At 40.5% G+C, this 26,637-nt stretch overlaps 2 protein-coding genes across 3 annotated transcripts in view; one reads left to right on the top strand and one right to left on the bottom strand.

Moving 5' to 3' along the window:
- LOC134355465 (major facilitator superfamily domain-containing protein 4A-like) overlaps window positions 1-4,707 on the top strand; it is an 84,995-nt gene extending 80,288 nt beyond the window's left edge. The window contains exons 9-10 of the mRNA XM_063065393.1: window positions 163-286; window positions 1,662-4,707. Of these exons, the coding sequence (XP_062921463.1) occupies window positions 163-286; window positions 1,662-1,714 (177 nt within the window). The 3' untranslated portion in view covers window positions 1,715-4,707. The remainder of the gene's footprint in view (window positions 1-162; window positions 287-1,661) is intronic.
- A 1,037-nt stretch (window positions 4,708-5,744) lies between these two features.
- The window catches only part of LOC134355466 (ETS domain-containing protein Elk-4-like), a 63,548-nt gene continuing 42,655 nt past the window's right edge, over window positions 5,745-26,637 (bottom strand). For both annotated transcript variants that reach the window (XM_063065396.1, XM_063065395.1), the window contains exon 5: window positions 5,745-26,469. In XM_063065396.1, coding sequence (XP_062921466.1) covers window positions 26,371-26,469 — 99 coding nt within the window. In that variant the 3' untranslated portion in view covers window positions 5,745-26,370. The remainder of the gene's footprint in view (window positions 26,470-26,637) is intronic.

Below are 26,637 nucleotides of genomic sequence, written 5' to 3' on the forward strand. Positions count from 1 at the left end.
TAAGAGATATAGTTAGTGTGTCTGGAGAATTGGTTTATATTTCCTTTCACCAGTTCTTCATCTTGTTCCAACATCCCCACCACCACCATTTCATTCTGCTCTAGGAACGGTGATCCTCATTCCTTTACAGCATTGACTAATTCATCTTGTGATTTCTTGCAGATTATTCAGTCACCCGAAACTGATATATTCCTTGTATGTGGCCTTACCTTTGGATGTCTTGCTCTTCTGTTCTACTTGGTTCTTCTCCTCGTACATAGATTACACAGTCTTCAGACCATGACAGGTAGGTGGTCGAACCCTGGAGAATGTATGGGCCTGGCTTAGATACAATAGGTATTGAGAGAGACATCAGGGCATGTTGTCCACGGATAATTTTAAGCAGTAGCAATAGGCACTCTGTGTGGTTTCCTTGTTGAATTCCTGGGGTCCTTTGAGTGTCTAACGTGAGTTCCCAACGCAGATGTGTGTTCATTTTCTTTACGTATTCATCTCCCTTTAACATGTGTTCATTACTAGCAAGACCAGCATTTATTGTCCATCCCTAATCACCTACCAAGCTGACTGACAGGCCATTTCAGTATGCAGTTACAAATGGGTTAAACAGGGAACATGTTAAGCCTCCCTCAATGAGATTAGTTTTTGTCACAGTCTGGTTGTTCTGTGGTCAAAATCCAAATTTCAATTGTATAGCTGCCTTGGTGAGATTCGAAGTCTAGTCTTCCGGGTTATTTAGGCGCGACTCTGGGAAATGGATCCAGCAATTTAGCTGCTACACTACTACTGTACACTGAAGGCTGATGTAAGGTCATGTCAAAACAATCACTGCCAATAACAAGAGATACTTCCTGCCTCTTCTGGCTTCTGCAGTGAATTTCGTCAACAGCAAACAAAAAGCAGGTTGATTTTATGAAAAGACATCCTTGGGGAGTTGGAGAAGTAGGAGTGATTCCAACCACAGCCTTTGACCTAGAGAAGCGAAACATAAAACACTGGAGGAACTCAGCAGGTCAGGCAGCATCTCTGGAGGGAAATAGACAGTTGATGTTTTTTGATTGAGACCCTTCATCTGGATTTCAGGTCTTTGAGTTTAGATGGAAGGTCTTGACCCCAAACGTTAACTATACATAATCCTCTATAGATGCTGCCTGACCTGCTGAATCCTTCAGTGCTTTGTGTTGTTCCAGATTCCAATATCTGTAACCTTTTGTGTCACCATTAACAGAGATAAATATCATAAAGCCCTTCATGGGAAGTTGTTTATTGTTAAAGTAATTTGATAGTTTTTGAGATGTTAGGGCAGTTAAAGATCTCACTACCTGAAGGGCTTAAATGAAGAAATGGTATTGTGATGGATGTTACAGAGCTCAAAAGTGAAGAGATGTAGAGGCTTGATGGTGATGAGGGATGAGGCAAACGAGGCTATGGAGCGACTTAAGGAGGGTGAAACTTTTTTAAATTGCGAGATTGCTGGATCATGAGTTGATTTGGGTCAGTAAGTAAGGAAATGATGGGTGAAACTAATCAGTTTCAGATATGGTGTGGGAAGAATTTTGAATAAATCTAGTAATTGGGGCAAGACTCAGGTGCAGCTATACTGTTTTTTTTTACCCTGTTTTGTTGTGTACTCATTTCCAACTCAATGTCTTCATTTTTCGCAGGACCCTCTAAAACACCCACGATATCGGAGTCCCAGTTTTCATACCAGAGCTGAGGTTTAGCAAGCGGCCAGCCACTGTGATGCACAGTCGACCTGGAAGGATCCAGTGCATCATTGGAATAGACTGACAGCCTGTGCTGACTTTAATGGTGGACGCTGCTGCAACAGTCCATTAGCAGCCTTCCCTACCATCTTAGAAGTGGCACGGTCGCTTTTGTCTGCGCGTCTGATGCAGCACACTGGTGTGTGTGTCTGCCGACATCTCCCAGTGAGAATGGACAAAGTAACAATGATCGTCTTAATCAGCACTACATGGGACTTGAGTTAGCAAGCATGCTATTTTTTTTAAGTAGAACTGTTTTATTCAAAACAAAACACATTTGATTTGTTCAGGTTAATTAAATTTTTTGATTTTTATTTGTTAAAAACAAAATGCCAAATGTTTCATTGAGAAATCGAATATTTTGTTCCAATTTCACTTGAAGTGAAAATGAAGGCCATAAACGTGGAAGACCTGGTTGCAAGCATTCAGCAGGTATTCTTTCACTCTTGTGCTCGGTTTGTGAAGATTGAAAATTATGGGGTTGATACCTCAGCCAAAGTTGGACTGCATTCTGTCTGCTCAGGTGCCAAGTGACACTGGCCAGATGACATTTATTGTCCATTAGAGTTGTGTTTGGTCAACTGCACTAGTCAACCTTATGGCATGTGGTCACTGCCTGGAGTACCCCATCAAACATTACTGTGATAGTAACCCCCATTCCACATTCTCTACCTTGTGTACAGTAGTTGGGATTAGATATCAGATCCCAGTTTTACCTGTGATAGGTCACAAAACTGACAGAAGGACCAGCTTTTAAGACAAAAAAATCCATTGAGGGACGTAACTGAACAACAAAGTTTCTCTAAAAACCTTTTTGGCCATTCTCCTTTCATCGCTGGCAAGCAAACATTCCCAGATTTACTCAATTCAGTTTTGCATCCTGTCATACCGGAATTCGAACTCTCAACCTGTGTGATGAAAGCCCAGTCCCGTAGTGGAGAGGAACAGGTGCCCATGCATAAACCATTGGTGTCTTGGTTTTCATCTGTTCTCCCACTAAGGATAACAATCTAAAAGTTTTATATCTCAAAATATTGCACATACAATGACATGCAGTTCTAGGTGTAGTGTGGGAAATGCGATATTCAGTTTATGTTAACTATGTTATATGCTAGTCTATTTATTTTTTTCTGGCATTGGTTGATGGAGTATTATCAGTCAAGTTAGTGAGGTAATTCCTCGCTCTTCATCAAATAATTCTGAAGGAATGACTCGTTGCATCGCCTATCTGAGGAATGTATCTTCAGACAGTCGAGAGGACCCTCAGTACTGTTATGGAATGGTGGCCCATTTGACGTGATTGCATCCTAACTGAGCTGGAAAATGGCAACATCCCAAAGACCCGGAGGGCTTCACATGGAGGCTTCTGGTAAAAATCAAGGACTAGAGGGATTTGGCTCCAGAATAGTCCCATATTATAAGCACTTTTCTGCAAAAGTTCACAGCTAGTGTCAGTCTGATAGTTTTTTGTGAAAACTGTCATACCATTTTAACCGTGAAAGAATATACTACAACATTCCTTTCTTTAAAGTTATATTCAGATGGAATTTGTATTTATTATTGACTCACCACAAAATTGTAATGAATCCATATTTTCTGAGTTGGTCATATTCATTTCACATCAACTGGAGTTGGAGACAGTTGGATGTGGATTAATTAATCTCATTCAAGGAAAGGCAAACTTGTATAATAAGAGAGGTTCCATTGTGCTTTTGGGGTGAAGGTACACTCATGTATACACCAAATGGAGCTCAATTAAACTTAACTAAAGCAGTGCCCAGTATAAGCTAACTTAATACTGAGACAAGTGTAAAGAGACCAGTTATATCATGAGTATTAAATTATGGAAATACCATTTAAAACATTTAATTTCCACCCAACACCTCATGGAAATATCCACTCTCCTTTGCTGTGTCCAAAGAATAGGTTGAGGATGATAAAAACAGCCATCCCCCTTTGTCTTATAGATTGTCCAGTCCTGATGCACAGTGATAGGAGTGACTTTCTTCATTTTGCACCCCAGCCTTGTTAGAAGAACTGAGCTTGGATTCACCAATGCATTTGCAATTCAAATTATCTACGAGAACCAGTTGGAAAAAGTTTCCTTGTGGTTTAGGGTTATAAGCCCTGAGGACTGGGCTCCTACCCCGTGACAGGTTCCTCTGCACTGCAAACTGGCTTACAGATATGCCAGTGGCAGTTTATTGTTTTATAAGGAAGCTGTTATTGGAGGCTGGATTCCACAATTAATTTATTGGTCAACTTTCTCCCTGGCTCAATGCACCATTAATTGGTTGAAGGACTGCAGATGGATTTCAATGATTGATCCCAGGTGTGGAATACAAAAGTAACAACTTACATGGGGTTCTTAAAAACACAAACACGAGGACATCTGCAGATGCTGGAAATTCAAGCAACACACATCAAAGTTGCTGGTGAATGCAGCAGGCCAGGCAGCATCTCCAGGAAGAGGTACAGTCGACGTTTTGGGCCTGACGAAGGGTCTCAGCCCGAAACGTCGACTGTACCTCTTCCTAGAGATGCTGCCTGGCCTGCTGTGTTCACCAGCAACTTTGTGTGTAACTTACATGGGGTGGTGGCTGCAGGAAAGGATTTTATTGGGCTCAGTAGTGGTGGCATTATGCCTCAGTAATGTGCCAAAATAGCGAACAGCCTGTAAAAACACCTTCCAGGACACTCCAGAGCTGCTAGATAATTTAGTATCTGTTTTATTCTTTAACCCCTGTCGGGATCCTAAAAGTTACATTTTCATTTTTGTTTTTATCTGAAAATGAGATGATTTGGTTTTATTTAAATGTGTCTTTTGTGAAAGCTATTTTGATTGAATAACTCCTGAAGTTGGATGTTAATCAGCTGATAATTTGTACTTGTGTGCTCAGCATTTGTCTGTGTTCTGACAATTGAAGAAATAGATAAAAGATATCTAAAACAAAATGCTGTGGAATTTCATTTCAGTATCTATAATGATTTAAAGGTTTGTCACCATGTCACAGGATTAGTTTACATTTTGATCCATTGATGACATATTTCTGTATTTCCAACCTTCAGTAATGTAATATCCCACTCAGCTTCACAACCCCATCCTAATTCCCTTATTGTTTTGCAGACTTTTGAACTTGTATTGAAGTTGCATCTTTAATATCTGGTTTTGTTTCAATCATGCACTCTCAATGGTGCCATCACATTTCTGACACCCTAATGCTCCGATCATATCCATTTCCACCTCTACCCAGATCCTGTCGCTCCATTTCAACATATCTATCTTCCCATTATATTATCCAGCTCTTCTTTAAATAGAGCCAATATTTAAAACTTGACCACCTGTCCTAATGCCCGTGCATTACCTGTATTTAAAAATCCTGATGTGTATCCCAAATTTAATCCTCACAATCCTAAATATATGCCCCAGCTATTTTTTTAACCTTTCCCACATCTGAGGAAAGGTTGTCATTCTTTTTTCTCTTCCGCATTTTCTTCCTTAATGCAATCCTGTTTTGCTCAAAAGTAGATTTGTCAGTAAAAGTGAAAATGAGCTCTTGTCACAGTTCAAAAAATCTGTGACTGGCCTGTGGGAGAATCTGAAAAGGTTCACTAAGTTACCAAAGTCATTTTGCCCAGGAACTCTTAAACAGCGCCAAGACCTTGCTTGGCTGATGGTGAGATCTCTCCCAATTGGTTGCTGCAAACTCCCTCCAGGAATTTGGCTGGTGGGAGAACAAGGGGAGAGTTAATGGGCATGTGCAATAGATTGGATACAGGGAAAAAGTAAGGAACTGCAATGCACTGAGAACCAGCAGAAACACTGGGTCAAATCTCTCACACCTGCTGTAAGGAAAGATGAAAATATTGAGAATTCTCCTCCCATAATGGGGCTTGAATCTTGTCTTTTCCTAAAAGATAACAGAATTCACATGATTTCCACAACTATTAAAAATAACATGACACAAGATTGTAGTTTACATATTTTTTTAATTCAAATGTACAACAAAATAGCCACTTTCTTTGATTGTCTACACATTTTGCCAAACCAAACAGCATTAGTTTCCCTTTCGGTTGGGCTCAATTTTTATTTCAGAAAATATATTTTTTGATATATTCATTTATTTAGTTGAACTTTTATAATTTCTACAAATTCAACATATTAGCCATAGAAATTATTTCATCATTTCATGATTTTCAAAAGTACTTGTGTAAGAACAAGGGGGTATATAGTCATTTGATATAAGTGGAGCAGGGTATTAGTGCTAAGACATGAACTCCCAAGTAATGTGCCTACCCTGCTTGTTGGTGCAATTGCATCTCTCATTGAAAACAGTTATTGGCCCAGACCTTGTGCTCATTGGCAAAGTCACACAGCTCATCCGTGACCTAAAAGAGAACTTCTCCCCTAAAGGTTTTAGACACCATGGACGTGAACCTCCTTTTGCTGGTTATCCTCATCGGTCCTGAGGGTGTGACCCTTTCGAGATAGCTGAATGTCCAATCATACTGAAGAATTCAAATGGATCACAAAAAAGGAAATAAATAGCAGAACTTATTATATACTTTAGATAATTTTACTGCGAGGAAAATACAGTAAAGATTGGGGGCACACACATAAAGTCACACTTAATGCTGTGAATGCCTGAAAGAAAATGAATCTCAGGGTAGTAAAAGGTGATAATAAATTCACTTTGAGGTTTTGGATGATAATAAACAAGCCTTGTTAAAAATAAAACAAAAGAAATTAATTTAAAGGAGAATGTTTGTGAAGCAGTAACTATGGCTTAGTGTTGCACTAAGAATTTTCTGCATTAACCAGAATATCTTCAAAGTAATTAATAACAAAAATGTTTTGAAAAAACCTGAAATTTTCATTAATTTCCTTATTAGTCTGGAGAAGGCAGTAAACAGCACACTCAGTGAATCACTGACAACAACTTCTGGAATGTGCACCTGAAGATTTGTAAACAGGGGATCCAGGTGTTGCTGTTAGTTTCAAGGTGTGATGATCGTTGTCATTACGAGCACAAAATCTGGGTCAAAGCTTCACACATTACTTCTAGGTGCAAAATCTTATAAAAGAAATCTCGTAACCTATAACTTCCACATACTGTAGGTTAGTACTGCACTAACAAAACAGTAAATCTAATTCAATGGAGATTTTGTTTTAAAGAAGGTCATAACTTTTTTTTTCCCTTAAAATCTCAAATAAACAGGAGACTCAATACCTTTGGCTTTTTCTACAGTATGTATTCCTAGTCATAGTCACTCACCAAGCAGGTTGGAGTCAACTGTACACTGTGCCAGCAGGTAATGTCTCAACTGTCCTAAGCTAGGAATAGCTATTTCAGTTCACATTAATCATCACACTGTTATATTTTGACAACTAGAAGTGTCTGAGTCATATAGATGAGCTGGTGTCTCAGGCTTCAGTAAGTAACAACAGTCATTTTGCCTAGCGTCACACCTGCTTTGACATTAGGACTCCCAGGATCTATTTTCACCTGCAGGGTCTCACCAGAATCTAACCAAAATAATATGCAACACATTCTCAGTCTTTCACCAGGCTCCAGTGTTGTCCGGAATGAGAAAATACCCTCCTTCCACCATGCTCACCATTTTGCCGATATGGATAAATGAAACCTCTGAATACGTCCATGAAAATGGAAATGTTCCTAATTGTAACAGTAATTTTTGGCAGCTTCATTCCATTCTCAATGTGAACCAACAGATTCAGAGGAAAACAACTTCCAACATTTCCTTTGTCTTCCCCCAATGATGTTGTAGAATAACATTGAAAAGCATCCATTTGATATCAAATTCCAAGAAGTAAAAGTAATTAGATCCAAGAAATATAAGTAATTAAGTGCATTTATTTTATAATGAAGCCTATAATGATATAGCGGAGTTCCTTAAGTATGGATGTTATTGGACCTAGTAGGCATCAAGATAAAGAGTGTTTTGTTTTAGGTGGTCCCAAGGCACAGCACATGTTTCTGTTGGATTCCTCGGCCTTGGAGATAATCCCATCGAGAGCTGAACTTCAATATGGATCCAAGGGCATGTACTCTGGGACAACTGTTAGTCAGCAGTATTCTCAATCTCCTAAATACTAGACTATAAGATATAAGATCATAAAATATAGGAGCAGAATTAGGCCATTTGGTCCATCGAGTCTTCTCCACAGATTTGATGTTGAAGAAAGAAGTAAACAGTTCTACTACCATTTTTCTCTGTCAAAAGACAACGTGGGTCTCCAGACTTCAAAACTGAGAAGTGGTCTTAGTGAAACTTAAGGGGCTCAACTTTGTAGATACTGAGAGATTGACTCCTCTGGTACTCTTGTTTGATAGAATCTAGATCTAGTGTGACTGTCTCAGAATATGGGGTCATCCGTTTAAAACGGAGACAAAAGGACTGCAGATGCTGGAATATTGAGCAATACACAAAATGCCAGAGGAGCTCTATGAATCAAGACAGCATCCATAGAGAGAAATGGACATTCAATGATGAAGGGTCTCAGCCCATGATTGACTGTCTACTTCTCTGCATTGATGCTGCTTGACCCACTGTGTCCCTCCAGCATCTTGTGTGTTGTCCATTTAATATGGAGATCAGTCGGGGAATTTTCCTCAGCCTGAGCGTTTTGAATGCTGCACTACAAAAAGTCGTGAGGACTGAATCGTTGAATACGCACGGGACTGAGAGTGACAGATTTTGTTTTAAACCATTGGGAAGCTAGTGGTTATGGGGAAGGAACAGGAAATTAGAATTGAGATGAATGTCACATGAGTCTTGATAGTATAGAGTGGCAGAGCAGGCCGAAGGGTTGTTAAGTCCACATCTGCTCCTACCTCTTGTGACCGCAGTCCATTTCAACCCCACTGCTGATAGGGAGAGCCTGAAGGCAGAACTGGAAAGCTGCATCAGGCTACTGGAATAATCTTGCTGCTGCAGCCCCAGAGCTAAGTGTGGAGTAAATAATACACATCAACAACCCCTCAATCTGCACAGAACACAGTCCTGTTTATGAGGAAAGGCACGTGAGCTGAAGCAAAATTCCTGACGCAAAACATTTCCTTCATCATCCTACCCCCAGAGTTTCATATTCAAGTTTCAGATGCTGACAGACTAAATGACTGATTATTTGAGCTCAAGCAGGATAGATGAGTTAAAACATTAATGTTACAGCAGGCTTGGACTTGACAAACTTCAAACCTCAAGGTGAAACTAAGTTGGTAGCACATTCACCAAAGAATGGAATAGAGTTTGAATCCAACTGTTGACCTAAATATATCATCCAGACCAACAGTGCAAAGCAGTAACAGTGCCCACACTTCAGATGAGATATTGAATATGGTACAGTCTGCACTCTTAGACTTCGTTATCTAATAATATGATCGTGACCAGTTTATCTGGCCACTATCTCCTTAGTGTTACATATTGACTACACTTCAACCGTAATTCACTGTCTTTAGAATGCTGAGGGCACAGGAAAATGTTTACTGGCTACAAGACAGACTAACTAGTTGTATCACCATCTGGTATGGAAGGGCCAATGCACAGGATGGGAAGAAAGCTGCACAAGGTGGTAAACTCAGCCAGCTCCAGCATGGGCACTGGCCTTTCCATGATCCAGGACTTCCTCAAAAGGCAACGTCTCAGAAGGGCGGCATCCATCATTAAGGACCCCCACCACCCAGGGCATGCCCTCTTCTCATTACTACCATCAGAGAGGAGGTATAGCAGCCTGAAGACACACACTCAACATTTTATGAACAGCTGCTTCCCTTCCGCCATCAGACTTCTGAACGGTCCCTGAACCCATGAACACCACCTCACTATTTTTGCTTTCTTTTTGCACTACACATTTTGTGTGTGTGTGTGTATACACACACACACACACTGTAATTTATAGTATATTTTATTCATTGCACTGTACTGCTGCTACAAACACAAATAACATAAATTTCACAACATATGTCAGGGTTAATAAACCTGATTCTGACTTTACAAGACACACAATGCTCCAAAGGCAACATTGGCAAGGATAACTGCCTGGGATTAATATCCAAAACCAGAGACCAAAATAGAGCAATTCTTGATTCTGGCACACACACACACACCAGCCAAGTCTCTCCTATTAAAACAGGAGGCAGAAATTGGAGCATGAAACCAGAGCTATATTACTATGCAAACATCTTAGGCACATGTTAAAAAAATCTGTAAAGCAAAGATGCCTTCTAGAGTAATGAAAAGTTTCTAAATATCAAAAGTATTATTATGAGAAGCAGTAAACGGTAAAAAACTAGATCAAGTCAATATTTGGTGTAACCACTCTTTGTCTTTAAAACTGTATTAAGTCTCTTAGGTATACTGCCGCGCAGTTTTGTAAGAAAATCTGCTGGTAGGTTATGCCAAGCATCTTGGAGAACTTGCCGCCCTGCTTCTGCAGACTTTGGCTGTTTCGCTTGCTTCTGTCTCTCCAGGAAATCCCAGACAGCCTCGGTGATGTTAAGATCAGGGCTCTACAGAGGGCATGCCATCTGAAACCATCTAAAAACCCCAGGGTGCCTAAGACTTGCACAGTACTGTATGCCTTAGGGAAGAGAAGGTTAGTAAGGGTCGCTTAGATGTGGGTTTTTAACCCGCAAATGGATTGCAGTGGAGAGGGTACGAAGGTGATTCACTAGGATATTGGCTGGGGTACAGTGTTTCAAGCTATGAGGAGGTACTGGATAGAATGGGTTTGTTTCTCTTGGAGAGCAGGAGACAGGGGGTAAACCAGGCTGAGGCATTAAAAGTGGGCGTGAGGGGTTGCACAGTTATGGCAGATAATGAGACATTCCTCCCTCTAGCAGAGGTGTCCACAACCAGTGGGTAGAGGTTTAGGGCAAGGAATGGGAGGTACAGAGAGGACTTCAGGAAGATTTTTCTTTTCCTCAAAGACTGAAATCTGGAACATACAATTTGAGAAGTTAGTGGAGGCTGTATTCTCACATTTTAGGAGGATTTACACAGTGCTTGCAACACCATGGCATTGAAGACTGCAAACAGAATGCTGGGAAGTGGGATTAGTAGACAAGGACCTGATGCCCATTATGGTCATGGTGGGCTGAAGGGCTTATAACCAGACTGCATAACCCTAAAGAGTAGCACAGATCAGCACAATTGATCATAAAATCCAAGCAAGATAGGTTTTTTTGCTGCACAGGAGTACAGTCGCATAGTCTCATTCAATGACCAACATGCTTCGAATGCCCATATTCCCATCTGGGCTCAAGTGGCAACTTGGCATGTAGGCTACTCTTTTGGTGTTAGTCTCTGCTGAAAATGCAGAATCAGGAAGAACTCTGCTCAAGTTTTTCCCTGAAACAGATTTGCTCTTAACTTCAACCTGGTGGTAATAAGAGTTACATTTTCATTTAGACAAGCAGGCAGCTAGCTAAGTTATTTCAATACAACAAATTGCAACACTTAAGCGAAATTTGGATAAGTGCATGGATGGGCGGGGTATGGTCCAGGTGCAGATCAATAGGAGTAGGCAGAATAATAGTTTGGTATCAACTAGATGGGCTGAAGGGCGTATTTTTGCATTGCAGTGGTCGAAGACTCCAAGAGTAAAGAGTTAATTGCTTCGACAACAACTTGCATCTAACACCTTTAAAGTACTAAAACATGCTGAAAAGTTGCCAATACAACTTCAACAAGCCACATGTGTATTAAGAAAGGAGACCAAACTTTTAGGCAAACAAATGAATTTTAAAGAGGAGCATAAACGAGGATCAAGAGTTGAGGGGCTTAGGAAAAGAATGGCAAGTGGTCCATTCGGCCCCAGTTATTGGAGGGAAAGGAGAGAGACTGCGAAAACATTCAGAGCCTGAAAATTAAATGAGTTAACTTGATAAATAATCAACAGGATTATTGATGCAACTGAAGGATGGAGGGAGGGGGGTACGGAGAGATTAAATCAAAGCTGAAAACATCTCTGAAGTGGCCCTGCTATCATCAACGGCAGTGACTCATCATCTTGCAGAATAGCACTTCAGTTAATACAAGTGGAGTTAGGAGACAGCAAGGATTCACATCACTCCCACACTGAAGCTATTTTCTATTCTGATTCAGCTGCAGCACTTTCACCGAACTCCGGTGCAATGGTGCCAGAATAGAAATTGTACGACAGCAATCTTCCCGCTGACAGCTTTCAATATTAATTCACAGGTGTGGGTGTTGCTGGCAAGTCCAATATTCACTGCTCCCCACCCTGATATGGCAGAGTAGTTTTCTAATTCAATGCAGAACAACAGTTAAGAACCCAGCATTCTCAAATGTCAGAAGTCAGAGATAGGCACAGGTCTGATGAGGATGTCAAATGTTCTTCCCAGGGAACATAAATGAAGCAATCAGACTTTCAATATCAATCATAAACAAAATATTCTGCAGATACCGGCAATCCAGAGAAAAACATACAAAATGCTGCAGGAACTCAGCAGGTTAGGCAAGGAATAAACGTCTGTGCTGGTGGTGCAGTGGCATCAGAGTGAAAAGTCCCGGGTTTGAACTTGGCTGTCTCCTTGCATAAATTCTACTCGCGCTAAGTTGAGCATTGAACAACTTGGCCTCGCAAAACAGACAAATGCTAAAGAAACAGCAAGCTTGCAGCCCAATACACCTATTGGCGCGTGGAGAAACTACAGAGAGGAATAAAGAATCGATATTTCTCATCAGGACGCAATAACAATCACTTACGCAGAAGAGATTTTTTTTCATTTACAGGTGACGGCAATGCAGCTAGTAGTGAAAGAAAGATGCACGATTAGCCTTACTTGTCACACGTACATTGAAATGTGCCATTTGAGTCAAATCAAATCAGTGAGGACTGTGCTGAGCAGCCCACAAGAGTTGCCGCACTTTCAGTCCCAACATAGCAAGCCCACCTCTCACTAACACTACGCTTTTAGAATATGGGAGAAAACCAAAGGACCAGGAGGGAAACAAAGCATTCACAGGGAGAATGTACAGACAGCAGCACTGTAACCCTAATCGTGTAAAGTGTTGTGCTAACCACTAGGCCACCCAGTGGTGCTGCCTCTGAGTTCTTCCTCCTGTGCCCAAGATGCTCCAGGTTACTTCCACACTCCAAAGACATGCAGGATGGTGGATTAATTTGTCACTAGTGAGTATATGAGTAGTGAATTTAAGGTGAGCTGAGAAAGATCATAGGATAATGGGTTTTTTGTCAGATTTTAGTAAGTAAACATTTGTGGATTCAGTGGGCCAAACTACCTCCAGCAGATCTTTAGATGCAAAGGACACATTTCACTGCATGTCTGGATAAATAAATGAATTTCAATCTGAATCTGAATCTGTAAAGGACCTATTTCCATGCTGTAAGACAATGATGAAAATTAATTGCATTTAAATCTCAAATTGATAATTAGATTTGATTTCTTGTTTAACCTCCCCTTTAATCCTCTGAATTATTAGATTAAAAGTATGCCTATCAGTCAGGTCAGAACAGAGGAGATGCGGTTGGGTAAACACTAACTATCAACCCAAGTCAAAGCCCTATTGTCTAAGTTTCCTGTGGCCCACAAACTGCAAGGGACAAATACATGAGGGAATGACAAGGGTAGTACCTGTATGGCAATAGTTGCTAGGTAACAATGAGCTCGGATTTTTATTACTTAGTTGGTCACAGGGATCGAAATAGAAGGAAATGAATTCAAGAGTCTGAGTGGGTTGCAAATGGAAAAGAGAGAAGTCATGCTCCATTTTAACGGGGAATTTAATGATTTGTTGAATAGCTTCTACTATAGCTCATCTGGTCCCTTCCTCCCTTTTCCTTTGGTATCTGTAAGCTTTTCCAGTGGGCTCCTGGGCCCACCTTGTGCAGGCTTCATTTTATCCTGTCTCCTCCGCGCTAGTTCTAATTTCCATCAAGTCCAGGTCAGTGCTTGCTGTGCTATATTTTATTTTAGTCTGGCAATCCATGGTTACAATGGCTATCCATGTTTTCACATTTCAATTTTCCCCATTACCTCCTGTGCAAACATTCCAAATTCAAATCAGGTTCGTTATGGTTGACATTATACCCAATGGCCACATACACCTGCTCGTTAATGCAGCTATCTAATCAGTCAAACATGCGGCAACAACTCAAAGCATGCAGACATGGTCAAGAGGTTCAGTTGTTGTTCAGACCAAACATCAGAATGGGGAGGAAATACGATTTAAGTGACTTTGATCGTGGAATGATTGTTGGTGCCAGGCGGGGTGGTTTGGGTATCTCAGAAACTGCGGATCTCCTGGGATTTTCATGCACAACAGCCTCTAGAGTTTACAGAGACTGGTGCGAAAAACAGAGAAAAAAAACATTTGAGTGAGTAGCAGTTCTGTGGTCAAAAAAGCCTTGTTAATGAGAGAGGTCAGGGGAGAGTGGCCAGACTGGTTCAAGCTGACTGGAAGTAATGGAAATAACCATGTTATGCACACCACTATTATTTAAATAATGTTGTGCAGAAGAGCATCTCTGAATGCACTACACATTAGAACCTGAAGTAGGTGGACTACAGCAGCAGAGAACCACAAATGTACACTCAGTGGCCGCTTTATTCGGTACAGGAGGTACTAATAAAGTGGCCACTATATGTATGTTGTGAAATTTGTTGTTTTGTGGCAGCAGTACCGTGCGATACTTAAAAAAGTACTACAAGTTACAATAAGAAATAGATAAAATAAATAAGCAGTGCAAAAAGCCAGCAGAAAGAAAGCGAGATCCCTTGAGATACCCCCTACATGGCTTCCCACCAACTGAGTATGCCCCATTTTAATCACTCCACTCGCCCATGCCTACCTGGAGCCTAAACTTTGGAATTCCACCCGATTCTCTCTTTAATTCACTCCTTAATAGCCACCTAGTTGACCAAGCTTTACCATAAATGCTAAAATCCCTTCGTGAGGGTGAGCGCCAAATAGAGTCTCATAATGTTTACAGCACCTTTACCATTTCACTATATTAGTCAGAACATGGGGAGAAGGCAGGAGATGGGGACTAAGAGGGCAATAGATCAGCAATGATGAAATAGCAGAGCAACCTCGATGTGCCAAATGGCCCAATTCTGCTCTTATACCTTAAGGCCTTATGTTCAAGATGTGGTGTGAATCAAAGTTCATCTTGTTGTAATGGGACCATTAACGACCCCCATGACCTGCATGGTTTTGATCTTTGCAATTGCGGGATGTTAGGAACAAAACTGAGTTTGAGAGCCATCTCTACAGTTTAAGTGGGAAAAGCTTTCCTTTAATGCCATTCAAAATGCTTCATAGCCATCTCATTATTCATTGATGCTGTTGTCATGGAAACAAATATGGCTGAGAATGTATGCACATCTAGTTCTTGCAGATTAGTTCTGGTTGTACTTGCTACCTAGATTCACAGGCTTACTTACCTAATTCTATGAAGTGACCTTGAAAGTTGCTTTATGTATACATAACATTGTGGTGGGTGGTACTGTTTCTTCTGCTTCACACACAGCTTTGAGCATCAAACTTATTCTGTACTTTCAACTGTGGTATTGGATTTCTACTTAAAGGAAAATAACTCTCTGACCCAAAATAAATACAGTGAAGATTTAACCGGCCAAATGGCCTCTATTTGTGTTGCAACTAAGCTGTGCTTTGTTCCGTAAAGTAGCTCATTTAGACAAAGCAAGAACAATAAAACTTTAGGATATTTCACAATAACTGTGGCAGCTGACATGAAATGAAAGGAGTTCGATCTGTTTGCATTGGAATAAATTGTGCTGGATTCAAGCTCATAAATTTTCAAAGATTGTGAAGAGACAGTACATTAAATATCAAGTTACTTGCTCATATGGAAGGGTAAATGCAAGCAGCTTCCAGAGGGGAAAGGATTGTCAGTTGTGATTTGGATACATTACTGGAGGAATTATCAGATGATCACACCTCATAGAAGCTGGAGTAATGTAACATCATGTTATCTGTAAATTAATGTAGATTAATGTGCATATCACTTTTCTCTTACCATTAGTTATATGCACATCAATATACTGCTCTTTCCAATGCCTCTCATTAGCTTAAGTTCGTTAATCATAGCAATTGACCATTGATTTTTTTCTATAATTTGACTAGTTGTCAATCTAAGGCTTTCCTTTCCCCACCTTTATTTTTTTATTTAATCACCTCCATGACTTTTGTCCAGGATTGGTCACAGCAGATTGGTCAAAGCTTCAATTCCTGGGGCTTTGTTCCCCAGAGTACTGGAGAATGAGGCGAGATTCAAAATTATGAGGGGTGTAGATAGATAGGGCTAAACCGGGTGAGGGGAGACAACAGGCCTCATACCCTGGTGAGATAGGGACATGCCTGTCCTAGCTTGCAAAGTCAGCTCCAGCGGACCGGGCAGATGAGATCTACAGTGAGACCCAATGCCTAGGAATGTGGCACAGCAATGCTCTGAAGAGAGCGATGGGCATGACAAGGTACAGAAGACATCATGGTCAACCCCAGTTTGTGATGCATGATTGACTCACTGAACCCGGACTTCTGAAGTTGACAGAGTGGCTCTGCTCCAGAGCAAAACTCTCCCGTACAGGTCTCCTGTCATCATAGGACTTGATGGGACAACCACCACCGGATTGGCAAGCAGGCCTTTTCCACTGAGGTTGGATGAGACTAGAAGTAGAAGTTAAGGGTGAAAGGTGAAAAGTTTAAGGGGAACATGAGGGAGAACTTCTTCACTTAGGGGGTGGTGAGAGCATCGAACCAGCTGTCAGTGGAAGTGGTGGATGTGGGTTCAATTTCAACATATTCGGATAGGCACATGGATGGAATGGGCATGGGGGGGGGTGCTATGGCCCAGGTGCAAGTCGATGGGACTAGGCAGAGTAAAGGACTAGAAGGGCCAAAGGGCCTGTTTCTGTGCTGTTCTACTCTAGACTCCTGGAAACTCCAGACCAATTTTAAAAGTTGAGCAACCCCAAAATGTAGAGACTTTGGAGGAGCCAGAGGTGGGTAAATTGAATTTGAATTTAACAGAAATTAGTGAATGTGAGCCTGCTGATTCTTATAAAGCCCTAAATCTGCCTTATAAATAAACCCATTCCACTCCAAAATCTGGCATCTATATCTAAATGGGGACCCGGACCCAGGGCTGTGTGTGTGAAATGGCTGTGTTTATTAGCTCCCTTAGAAGACCCAACAATCCACACAATTCAGAGGAATTCAGGGCAGACAATAGACACTGCTTTAGACATTGCTGTTCAGGGGTCATGAATAAATAAGTAGGTAAGCACAACTTTTGGTTTTCATCCTAAAATTATTTCTCCTCCAGTAATTTTCTAGCCACTGCAACTGCAGAGAACTAAAGAATTTTGCCAGCTCCTTTCAGCTGCTATAAAGCGTTCTAGGCATTTGAAAGAATGAAAAACTAGGGGACACATTTTGTAGACAAGAGTCCATGAACAGCAAGGTGACAGCAAACATTTCATTTGCTTTAATGGTGCCAATTGAGCAATACTTTAGGCAAGACACATAATAAAACTCCACCTATTGTTCAAAATGATAGTGCCTTGTTGGTGTTGCATATAACATACAGCATAAGGAAACAGCAGGAGCAGGCCACCTCGCCACTCAAGCTCACCCCGCATTCAGTGTGATAATGGCACATCTATGCTCTCAACTCCTCTTCTGTGCCAGCTCCCCAAAGCCCTCAGCTCTCCAATCTTTTTCAAGACTTTTATCCATCTCCACCTTAAACATACTTAATGATCAGGCAACACACATAAAAATTGCTGGCGAATGCAGCAGGCCAGGCAGCATCTATAGCATCTATTTAATGATCAGGCCTCCACCACCCTTCAGGGGAGAGGGGGCTGGGTAGAAAACTCCAGAGATTCACTACCTACAGAGAAAAGAAATTTCTACCCATCTCTGTTTTAAATAACTGGTCCCTTATCTTTTTATTTTAACAATTTGCTCAAGATTGTCTCACCATAAGCATCTCAACATCTACCCTGTTAAGTCCTTGGGAATTTATAGATCTGAATAAGCTCATCCCTCATTCTTTTAAACTCCAAGGAATGCAGACTCAAATTATCCAGCCTCTCTTGATAGGGTAACCCTCTCATCTCAGGAATTAGCTCAGTTACCTCCACCTGAGAGCAGAAAGGACTATGGCCAATGTCCCAACTCAATGCCCATCCTTGCTATAGACGCAGGAATCTTATTGGATGCACCATTCTGGATTATGAGGCTAAGACTTTGGTCTCCCTTGAATAATGACCTACCATCTCAGTAGCAAGAGTGCTGACCACTAAGCCACAATGAACAGTAAAGTAATAGCTTGTATATAAAATACAGAATTAAGAAATGAATATGCCCCTTTCTGGTATTATTACAAAACTATTGAAGTAGGCTGATTGAAACCATTCTTCAAAAGCTTTGGATAATAATCATTGTCAGATTCAAAGAAGTAAGACATTGAATATTGCACTGCTAAAGCCCCCTTCCATCTTCCTGAGCAACATTTGGTGAAAAAAAAATCTAGAAATCCATAAATAATGAGAAATTTCAGCCAATAAATAATCTGCTAGGGGAACTCAGTGGGTCAAGCAGAACCTGTGGAGATTGAGGAAGGAGGAATTGCTGACATTGTGGGTCATTTTGCAAGGTTTTGACCTGAAATGTCAAAAATCGTCTTTCCCTCTACAGTTACTACTTGGTCCGATAAGTTCATCCAGCAAGTTACTTGCTGCTCCAGATTCCAGCGTCTGCAGTCACTTGTGCTTCGTGAAATCTCAACCACCTGCTGGTGACCAGAATAGTGTTTGACCACAGTTCTTGTGAAAGTATTTTCCTTTGGACTTAAATGCTTGTTGCTTTAAATGATGCTGAATTTGTATTAAGCTTTTAGCTTTCTTCAGCAGATAAACTTTAAAACAAGTGGAAAGAGAAATCACCCCTTATATCAACAATGTAAGAAACTCAAAATAAATAGTGGACAACTGATCACTTGTACCTCTGCTTTTAACTATTCTGCAACCCTGCCATCAGTGGGGAGGATGAGCAGAATTCTCTCCACCTGATGGCAATGGTGAAGAGCTCCAGAAATGGAAACTATTCCAAGTTATAAGTCATTCTGATGTACAGAATGTAGCTCCCGCCACTCTGCTCCACAGCGCCCTCCCTTGCATGAATGTGGCATTTTTACTCCACTGGGAAGAAACTCTCACGTCTCCTACATGCTCTGCCTGATCTTTAAGAAAGGCAGTCATTGTTGTACTGTACCTAAGTATTGCAGCCACTCTGTGCACAATAAGGTTCCAAAACAATTAGATAACATCCTGTTTGGTTGAGGCTTTCCTCAACAGAAGTGCCACTGTTGGAGAAATGGATATTGACCAAGAGACATTTTCCCTATTCTTGTTTGAAAAATTGTCATGTGACCTCTTATGTCCATCTGAGAAGCAAATGAGGCATTGACAACATCCTGAACTCTTGGCTTACACAGCAATGCAATGATGTTTTGAGGCACTATTCATTGTGCCTCATGGACTGAAGCTTATTGGAAACAGCAGTTATTTTTACAGCTACCAGTACTCTGGATATATTTCTTATTATTTTTGATGCCTTTCTGTATAATAAGGGGAAAATATTTATTCTGAAACACAAGGCTTCAACATTTTGGCTACTATCAATTAAAGGTCAATAAAAGGCCTTAACATTTTGCTTCTTTCCAATTCATCACATGAGCCAAATTGCTTTCTTGGCCTATTACACCACTCTACAGTGCACAAAACAATATTTGCTGTTAAATTTGCTAAAGTGTTCTCTAAGATAATGAGGTACATCAAGGTTCAGTAAGTACAGTTGATCATTCCATGGTCACGTATAAAGCAGATTACAGGCAGAGTAAAGCTCTGTCCCAATGCTCAGAATACCTTTACCAAATTAGTATGATAGTTTTCTTGTCTCCATGCTAGAAATCCTTGAGATTAGTATAATAATATTTGCAGTTTTTGCATTGTAGACATTTACCTACTGGGCCCATTTTAATGAGCTCACACATTGGGAGAAAAAAAATCATCAACGTTGCATTAGACTAGATTGGATTCCAACTTGGGCCCAAAAGGTAAAAGGATAATATCTACACCACTCATATCACAGAAAACAGTAAACAACTACACAACCCACATCCCTGTAAGTGTAGTTTCACTGATTGATTGCATTGAATTTTCTCCATTTCAAACATTGACTAGAAAAGTTAGTCCACAAACAATGAAACCAAAAGGGTTGAACTCTGTGTGACATAAGTGACCAAAGATGACGTTATTTGCTGTAGTTGAGATTGTTCTCCTCGTATGGAGAATGTAAAGGGAAATTTTTCCAGAGGTGTTGAGAGAGAATGGGATTATTTTGAAAAAAAAGTAATAAGAGCAGGGGTAATTCAGTCCCTTGAGCCAACTCTGCCATTCAATAGAGTCTTGGGCCAACTTTTACGTTGGCACTTCTATTTTGTCTCACACTCATTGACTCTCTAATATTCAGAAATCTATAAATCACATTCTTGAATATATCCAGTGACCAAGCCTCCAAAGCCTTTTTGCCCAGTGATTTGAAAGGCGAAGGAATTTCTTCTCAACTCAATCCTGTCCAAAATTCCTTAGGCTGAACTTGTGACCCTTGGTTCTATGGCACCCTGGGCATGAAAATACCATCTCTGAATCAATCTTCTCGAACTCTGTAAAGAGATTGCCTCTCATTCTTCTAAACTCCAGACTGTTTAAGAGCACTAAACCCAATCTCTCCTGAACTGACAGTTTCTCCACCACAATCTAACTGGTGAAACTTTGCTGTAATCCCAAGCATAGGCAGTGCCCAAGCTTACATAAGGGCTCTGTTCCTGAGAAATGTCCATAAGCCAATTTCTCCACAGGTCAGAAAAGTGTTTTTATTATACATACACTTGCTATAATTCTTACATTTTATTGAATAATCACCCCAACATTACCCATGATTAAACTAATAGAATATATGCAATTTTCAGTCATTAACAAACACCATCAATCTCTTTACTATTCTTATTTGTGTCCTGAAGAATGCTTTAAAGCTGTATGGGAGAACTTGTATAAAGTTAGATTTCCATAACTCAGTAATTTGCACCCAGGAACCCCTATACACACTTGCACTGGAAGAAACAACAGACCTATGTGCTATATTCCACACAATAGTTACAGTGTGGTCTGGAGACTTGGAATACTTGAATAAATCTCTTGGTGAGTTGGCATAGGTCCAAGGGACTGAATACCTTCTATTGTGATATGATCATGATAAAAAATAATTATTAGTGGCAACAGATTGAATGTTGTGTTTTAAATAAGAATTTGAGATGGAAATTTTTAAAAAAGGGAACAAAAGTGGCTTGGTAATGAGACCAAATGGGCAGATCTCTCAAGGAGTCAGTCATGTATAATAGTGCCTCCTTCATCAATGTGATTGTGCTAACAGAACAGCCAAAGGAGAATCACAAAGGGGATTTGTGTAAGTGAATCCAATTCCAATGTCACAGCGTACAACTTCAACCCCAGGTTCCATATATGACAAGGGTGTGAAGGTAATTTAAAATTAAATGCATTACACCTTTACATTAACTATGTTGTTAAACAGCACCTATGTACAGAAATCCACAAATCACTGGCCAGGCCAAAGGTATAAAGAATCAGTAACTGTAGTGCCAACATGCTCTGATCACTAAAAGCCCAAAGACTGGTTCTCAATAAATGGACGTTAATTCATATCAAATAAGCCCTGTTTGGTCAAATAACTGTTCAGTTACATAGACGTAATAATGCATGGCTCTTTACACATTTTAAATTTCTAAAAAAAAACTCAATAAACATGTATATTTTAAGACACTTCCCTTTTGAAATCCAAATACCATAGAAATCTTGTACAAGAATGTCACTGTAGACACACCTGTGTCTCATAATCTCTTCAGATGATCTCTCAATTATATTAAAAGAAAAAATAAACATCCAAAGTACTTTCTTTCCAGGTTTAAGGCTATTGAAGGTTACCCACCTTTGGCCAAGAAGACGGTAGGCAGCTGTTGCCCAGTCTTGCAAACGACACAGTTTTTGTACTGTTGGGATGGATGGTTTCAGTGCTTGCAATAGATTGCTTCTTTTAATATTTAAATTCCACCTCTGGACAGCAATATTCAGCAAGACAGCCCTTTTTCTCCCCCAAAATCTTTCCAATAGTATTGTAACTAAAAAAGGGAAGTCTGCAATGAAAATGCAAAAGAAAACAGTCTTTGAAACCACCCCTGTCATTTCATTTTCCCTTTTACACCATTCACAGCTGTGTCTAGGAGATAAATCTTAAATTCCTGCTGACGCCCAGATGATTCTGGAGGGCTACCATCCTTTGACCACAGCAGTAGTGTTCTTCATGGTAGATGGCAACCAGGTTCATAGTGTCAAAATTCAGTTTAACTGTCAATTTCACAACACAATCATCCCCCTACATTCAACAGAAGCTTCACAAACCTCTTGGTTCAAAGAAACCTTCACAAGGCTCTTGGTATAGCCAGTGGCCAATTCCACAACTCAGTCTCCATTTTTGGTTTTAGTAAAATTGTCTTCTGTTCCTCCCTGGTTGTTCCAGCACCAGTTTCCTATTCCATCTCTTGAGTAAATGTTTATCTTTTTATGAATTCTTAAAAAAGTAAATCAGACATCAAAAAAGACTTTTTTAAAAACTATTTTTCCTCTTCCATTAATTCCTGAATCTTCGTCTCCGAAATTGTTTGTTCTGAAAGATTCCAATAAATGTTCAGAGTAAGTAATGTGAATATGTTGTAGACATCTCACTCACAATCTGTGCATGATTTTGAAAATGGCACAGATGGAATCACAAGTGGTTAATTTCACAGCTCTCTCACATTTTCTATTTCTTCTGAGTTTGAGTATTAGGAAAGGTCATAGTCCCAACATCCGGAGAATAGGATAGAGAGATTTTCTGACCTACCATTTGTCATACCAGTAGAAATGAATTCCATGATCCTACTGCACAATAGCAGGTCACATTCTGAGCAAAACCCAGTTTAGAGCATTTGGAATAGTTCTTTATAAAAGGAGGGTCCTGCCTGCCTATTCCAGCTCACAAGAAGCCAACAAAAAGTTTCAACTTCCAGCAAGTCCATCTCCTGGAACTTACTCTCCACCTTAGTTCATTGATATATACTTCACCAGGCCCAGTGAAGCATTGTCTTTACTCCATGCAGCCCGGGCCAGCCAGCTTGCTCTCTTCCATGTTCATTAGTGAGTGATAAAGGGGCATTCACATCAAAACGTTTAGCATGCCATCCTCTGCAGTCAATGCAATTATTACTTGCATCTTGTTCGCATAGTTGGTTAAATCAAAAATTGCTGTCAACACAATATACCTGTGTCCTCGTATCCCAACAGCATCTGGCAGTTCCGATTCTAGAATCCTTTTCATTTAATTGGACTGGATAACCCCTTGAAGATTGATGATGCTTGCTTTGATACAGTGCTCAAAAGTGCTTTTGTGTGACTGATTCTTTGTGAAGTGCAGCTCAGGCCGTTTTGGGGGTTGACTAGGCAAGGATTCTATACCTGCAGCCTCTAACAAAGAGCAATGAGATGAACAATCAGTTTCCTTAGAGTGAGGAATGTTGGCCAAGGATCTGGGGCAACACCTTGCTCTTTTTCACATCATACCAATGGAACCTTTGTCTTCATTTGAACCCAAATGAGTGGAAAGGAGCTTGGTTGAACATTGCGTTTCAATACATGGTGACACTGTTCCAAAAGCAAGGGCAAGAAACATCCTCCAAGGACCTGTTTAAAGATTTGGACTGAGTGGAACAAGATTGAATCAGACAGGGCTCGGCCACTTATGTTTGGAGCATTGGGATGGATGTCCTACACTGTAGGATTTATTATCCTCTCCTTAAATATCTATATGCCTAGGCTTCAGAAAATTAGCATTCAGTACCTTAATTGATAAAATACCATTATTACGTTTGAGTAATTAATCCCCTTTTGTTTTCTTATAAAACATAACCATGTATCACAGAAGGAAGGAAGCTAGCATAATATTACAACTATCCCACCACAGAGAGAGTCTAAGTTCATTTTCTGCTTGGAAAGATTAGTAGACCGTGCACAAAGCTGCACTAAATCATTTGCAGCAATTATCCTGCAGCCTATAGAAAAATATCGCTGCAAGTAATGATATTTTACCCATCCAGATCAAATAGGAACAGCTTTGAAGAGTGATGGTTTTTGAAAAAATGGCTTCAAACCTGTCTTCAAAAATGGCTTCACATTCCCTCACCCAACATTATCTTATGCCTTGAACCGGTTGTTTGAACTCGGCGTATTTTAAATCTATCAGGCAGGGGAGGGATCAGCATAAACTATGAAAGATAGGGAGCAAAATAACCAATACATTTTCTGATCCACAGTGGAGGGATAAATGCACTGAAAAATCCCAGCTGTAGGGAGCAGTGTACCGAATCAGAAAAGGGGGAGGTTGGGAAATGGAGGGAGGGGGGCAAACACACAAAGAAGGAGAAGGAAGACTGAAGAACAGATGCACACAAAGGAGGGAGATGGAAGCATAGGGACACTGAGGAAGAATTTCTTTAGCTAGACGGTGGTAAATCTGTGGAATTCTTTGCCACAGACATCTGTGGAGGACAAGTTGTAGGGTATATTTAAAACAAAATCTGATAGGCTCTTGATTAGTAAAGGTGTCAAAGATTACAGGGAGAAGACAGGAGAATGGCTGGACAGGGGTAATAAGTCAGCCACGGTGGAATGGCAGAGCAGGCTGGATGGGTCCAAGTGGCCTAATTCTGTTCCTATGTCTCAAGGTCTTATGGGACGGAGGATCAATGCACTGAAGGATAGGAGATGGAGGGAGGAACCAATTGTGAAGGTGGCAGAAGGAGGAATGGACACATCAGCTCACAGGACGAAAAGGGAACCAAAGATGAAATTAATAAATTAGAAGTTAAATGCTCTAGATATGCAGAAATGTTAAAAAAAAAGAAAATGCTAAAAATACTCAACACATCAGCAGTGTGTGTGGAGGGACAGGGACAGAGCTCAGATCAAAGATGTTTGATTTAATAAAAATGTTCCCATCCTGAAACAAAAATAACATTTTCAAGTTGATAACCTTTCATTACATCAAACATCTTTGATTATCCCATCACAGAGAGACTCTAGGTTCATTTTCTGCTTGGAAGGATTCATAGACTGTGCATAAAATTTGCACTAAATCACTCTTGGCAATTCTCCTGCAGCCATTTGAAAAATATCGCTGCAAATAAAGATATTTTACCCATCCAGATCAAAGGTAGCAATAGAAACCGCTCGGTTAACAAATAAAAACAGGTCAGTCAGAATGTAGCAGTGAAGCTCAGGATTTGAGGATAAGACCTTTCTTCACAATGAAAGGTAACCATCTCTCTCTCTCTCTCTGTGCTCTAGACATGTTGAATATTTCCAGTATTTTCTGCTGTTATTCTATGAAACTAATGCAGTTACTAGGAATTTGGCACGATATTCTGCTTTTCAATCTACCAGATCCACAGTGCAAACTTCCACTGGTTATTTGGCAACTGGAATTCTCCAGTCTTGCACAGCAAGTTCAGCCATCTGCTCCTGAGTGGCGTTCACGAATTACCAAGTGACTGCGCTCACAGCATGTCCCCGAGTCAGCGAGCAGAAGGAGCTCAGCATGTGGTTGTACCATCCGCCACATACACCACGCAGACTCCAAAACAGGCACCAGTTTGTTAGCTCTAATTCTTAAAGGCATGGGGTCTAAATAATTTTAAAAAATCAAAGAGATCTGCAGAAGGGAGCTGCAGCAATGATGTGTCGCTGGGCGTCTGTCCAGTCCCCTGACTAACTGTGCCCGAGATTGAATTAACAGTGCTTGAGACTTGATCAATGAGAGAGCTGGGGGGGGGGGGGGTCTGATCTAAACTGCTCCTCTTTCAGTCATCCAAGATCCTCTTCCATAACACCAATTAAATCAGTGAATGAGTGGAAATTCAAAGCAGTAACACGGATCTAAACATATGCCACCGGCTCCTTGGACATAAATTCCTCAGACCTACATGCAAGGTCTATATAGGAGGAGCTTCGAAACAAAGTAAAGAAACTTGGCACAGGTATAAAGTCATTGAGGTTTTGATATGCATAAGTGGTCCACCTCTTATCACTTGATAAGCCATCAAACAATGTCACTGTTGTTTGGATAAGTGGAGTAAGTAAAAGAAGCCGATTCCAAATCAAATTCAGAAAGAAGTAACATGGATATTGTTGCTGCCTTAGTTACATCAGCATCCAGTGCTGTTCAGGGTTAAGGCCCGCCTCTCCTGATCACTGTTGCCTGTGAAGAACGCTCAAAGGATTAGTTTGCCAGAGACATCAGTTCACATTGGCAATTGTCACGGCAGGACCTCACAGTCTTTAACATAGCAGATCCTCCTATAGTGTTGTCAGAGTGGACTGTTGAGTCATGAGTTTCCTGATTAGGCCTTCTGAAGATCTGGAGACAGGGAGGTTGGAGTTGAAGAGCCATCCACATTCGAGAATGGGATCTGCAGTTGGTTGTTGGCTATGTTCGGAAACTGAAAGTACATAAGAAACAATTATGATATGTGCAGTCCAGACATGTATATTTTCAATTGTACATCTTCAACAGAAACATGCATTTATATGGAACCCTTAACGTGGCAAAACATCACAGGCACATTTCCAAACAAAATACGATATGTGCAAGTAGTGAGATCTGAAGA

Source organism: Mobula hypostoma, chromosome 13 (genome assembly GCF_963921235.1).
Source record: "Mobula hypostoma chromosome 13, sMobHyp1.1, whole genome shotgun sequence".
Lineage (NCBI taxonomy): Eukaryota > Metazoa > Chordata > Chondrichthyes > Myliobatiformes > Myliobatidae > Mobula > Mobula hypostoma.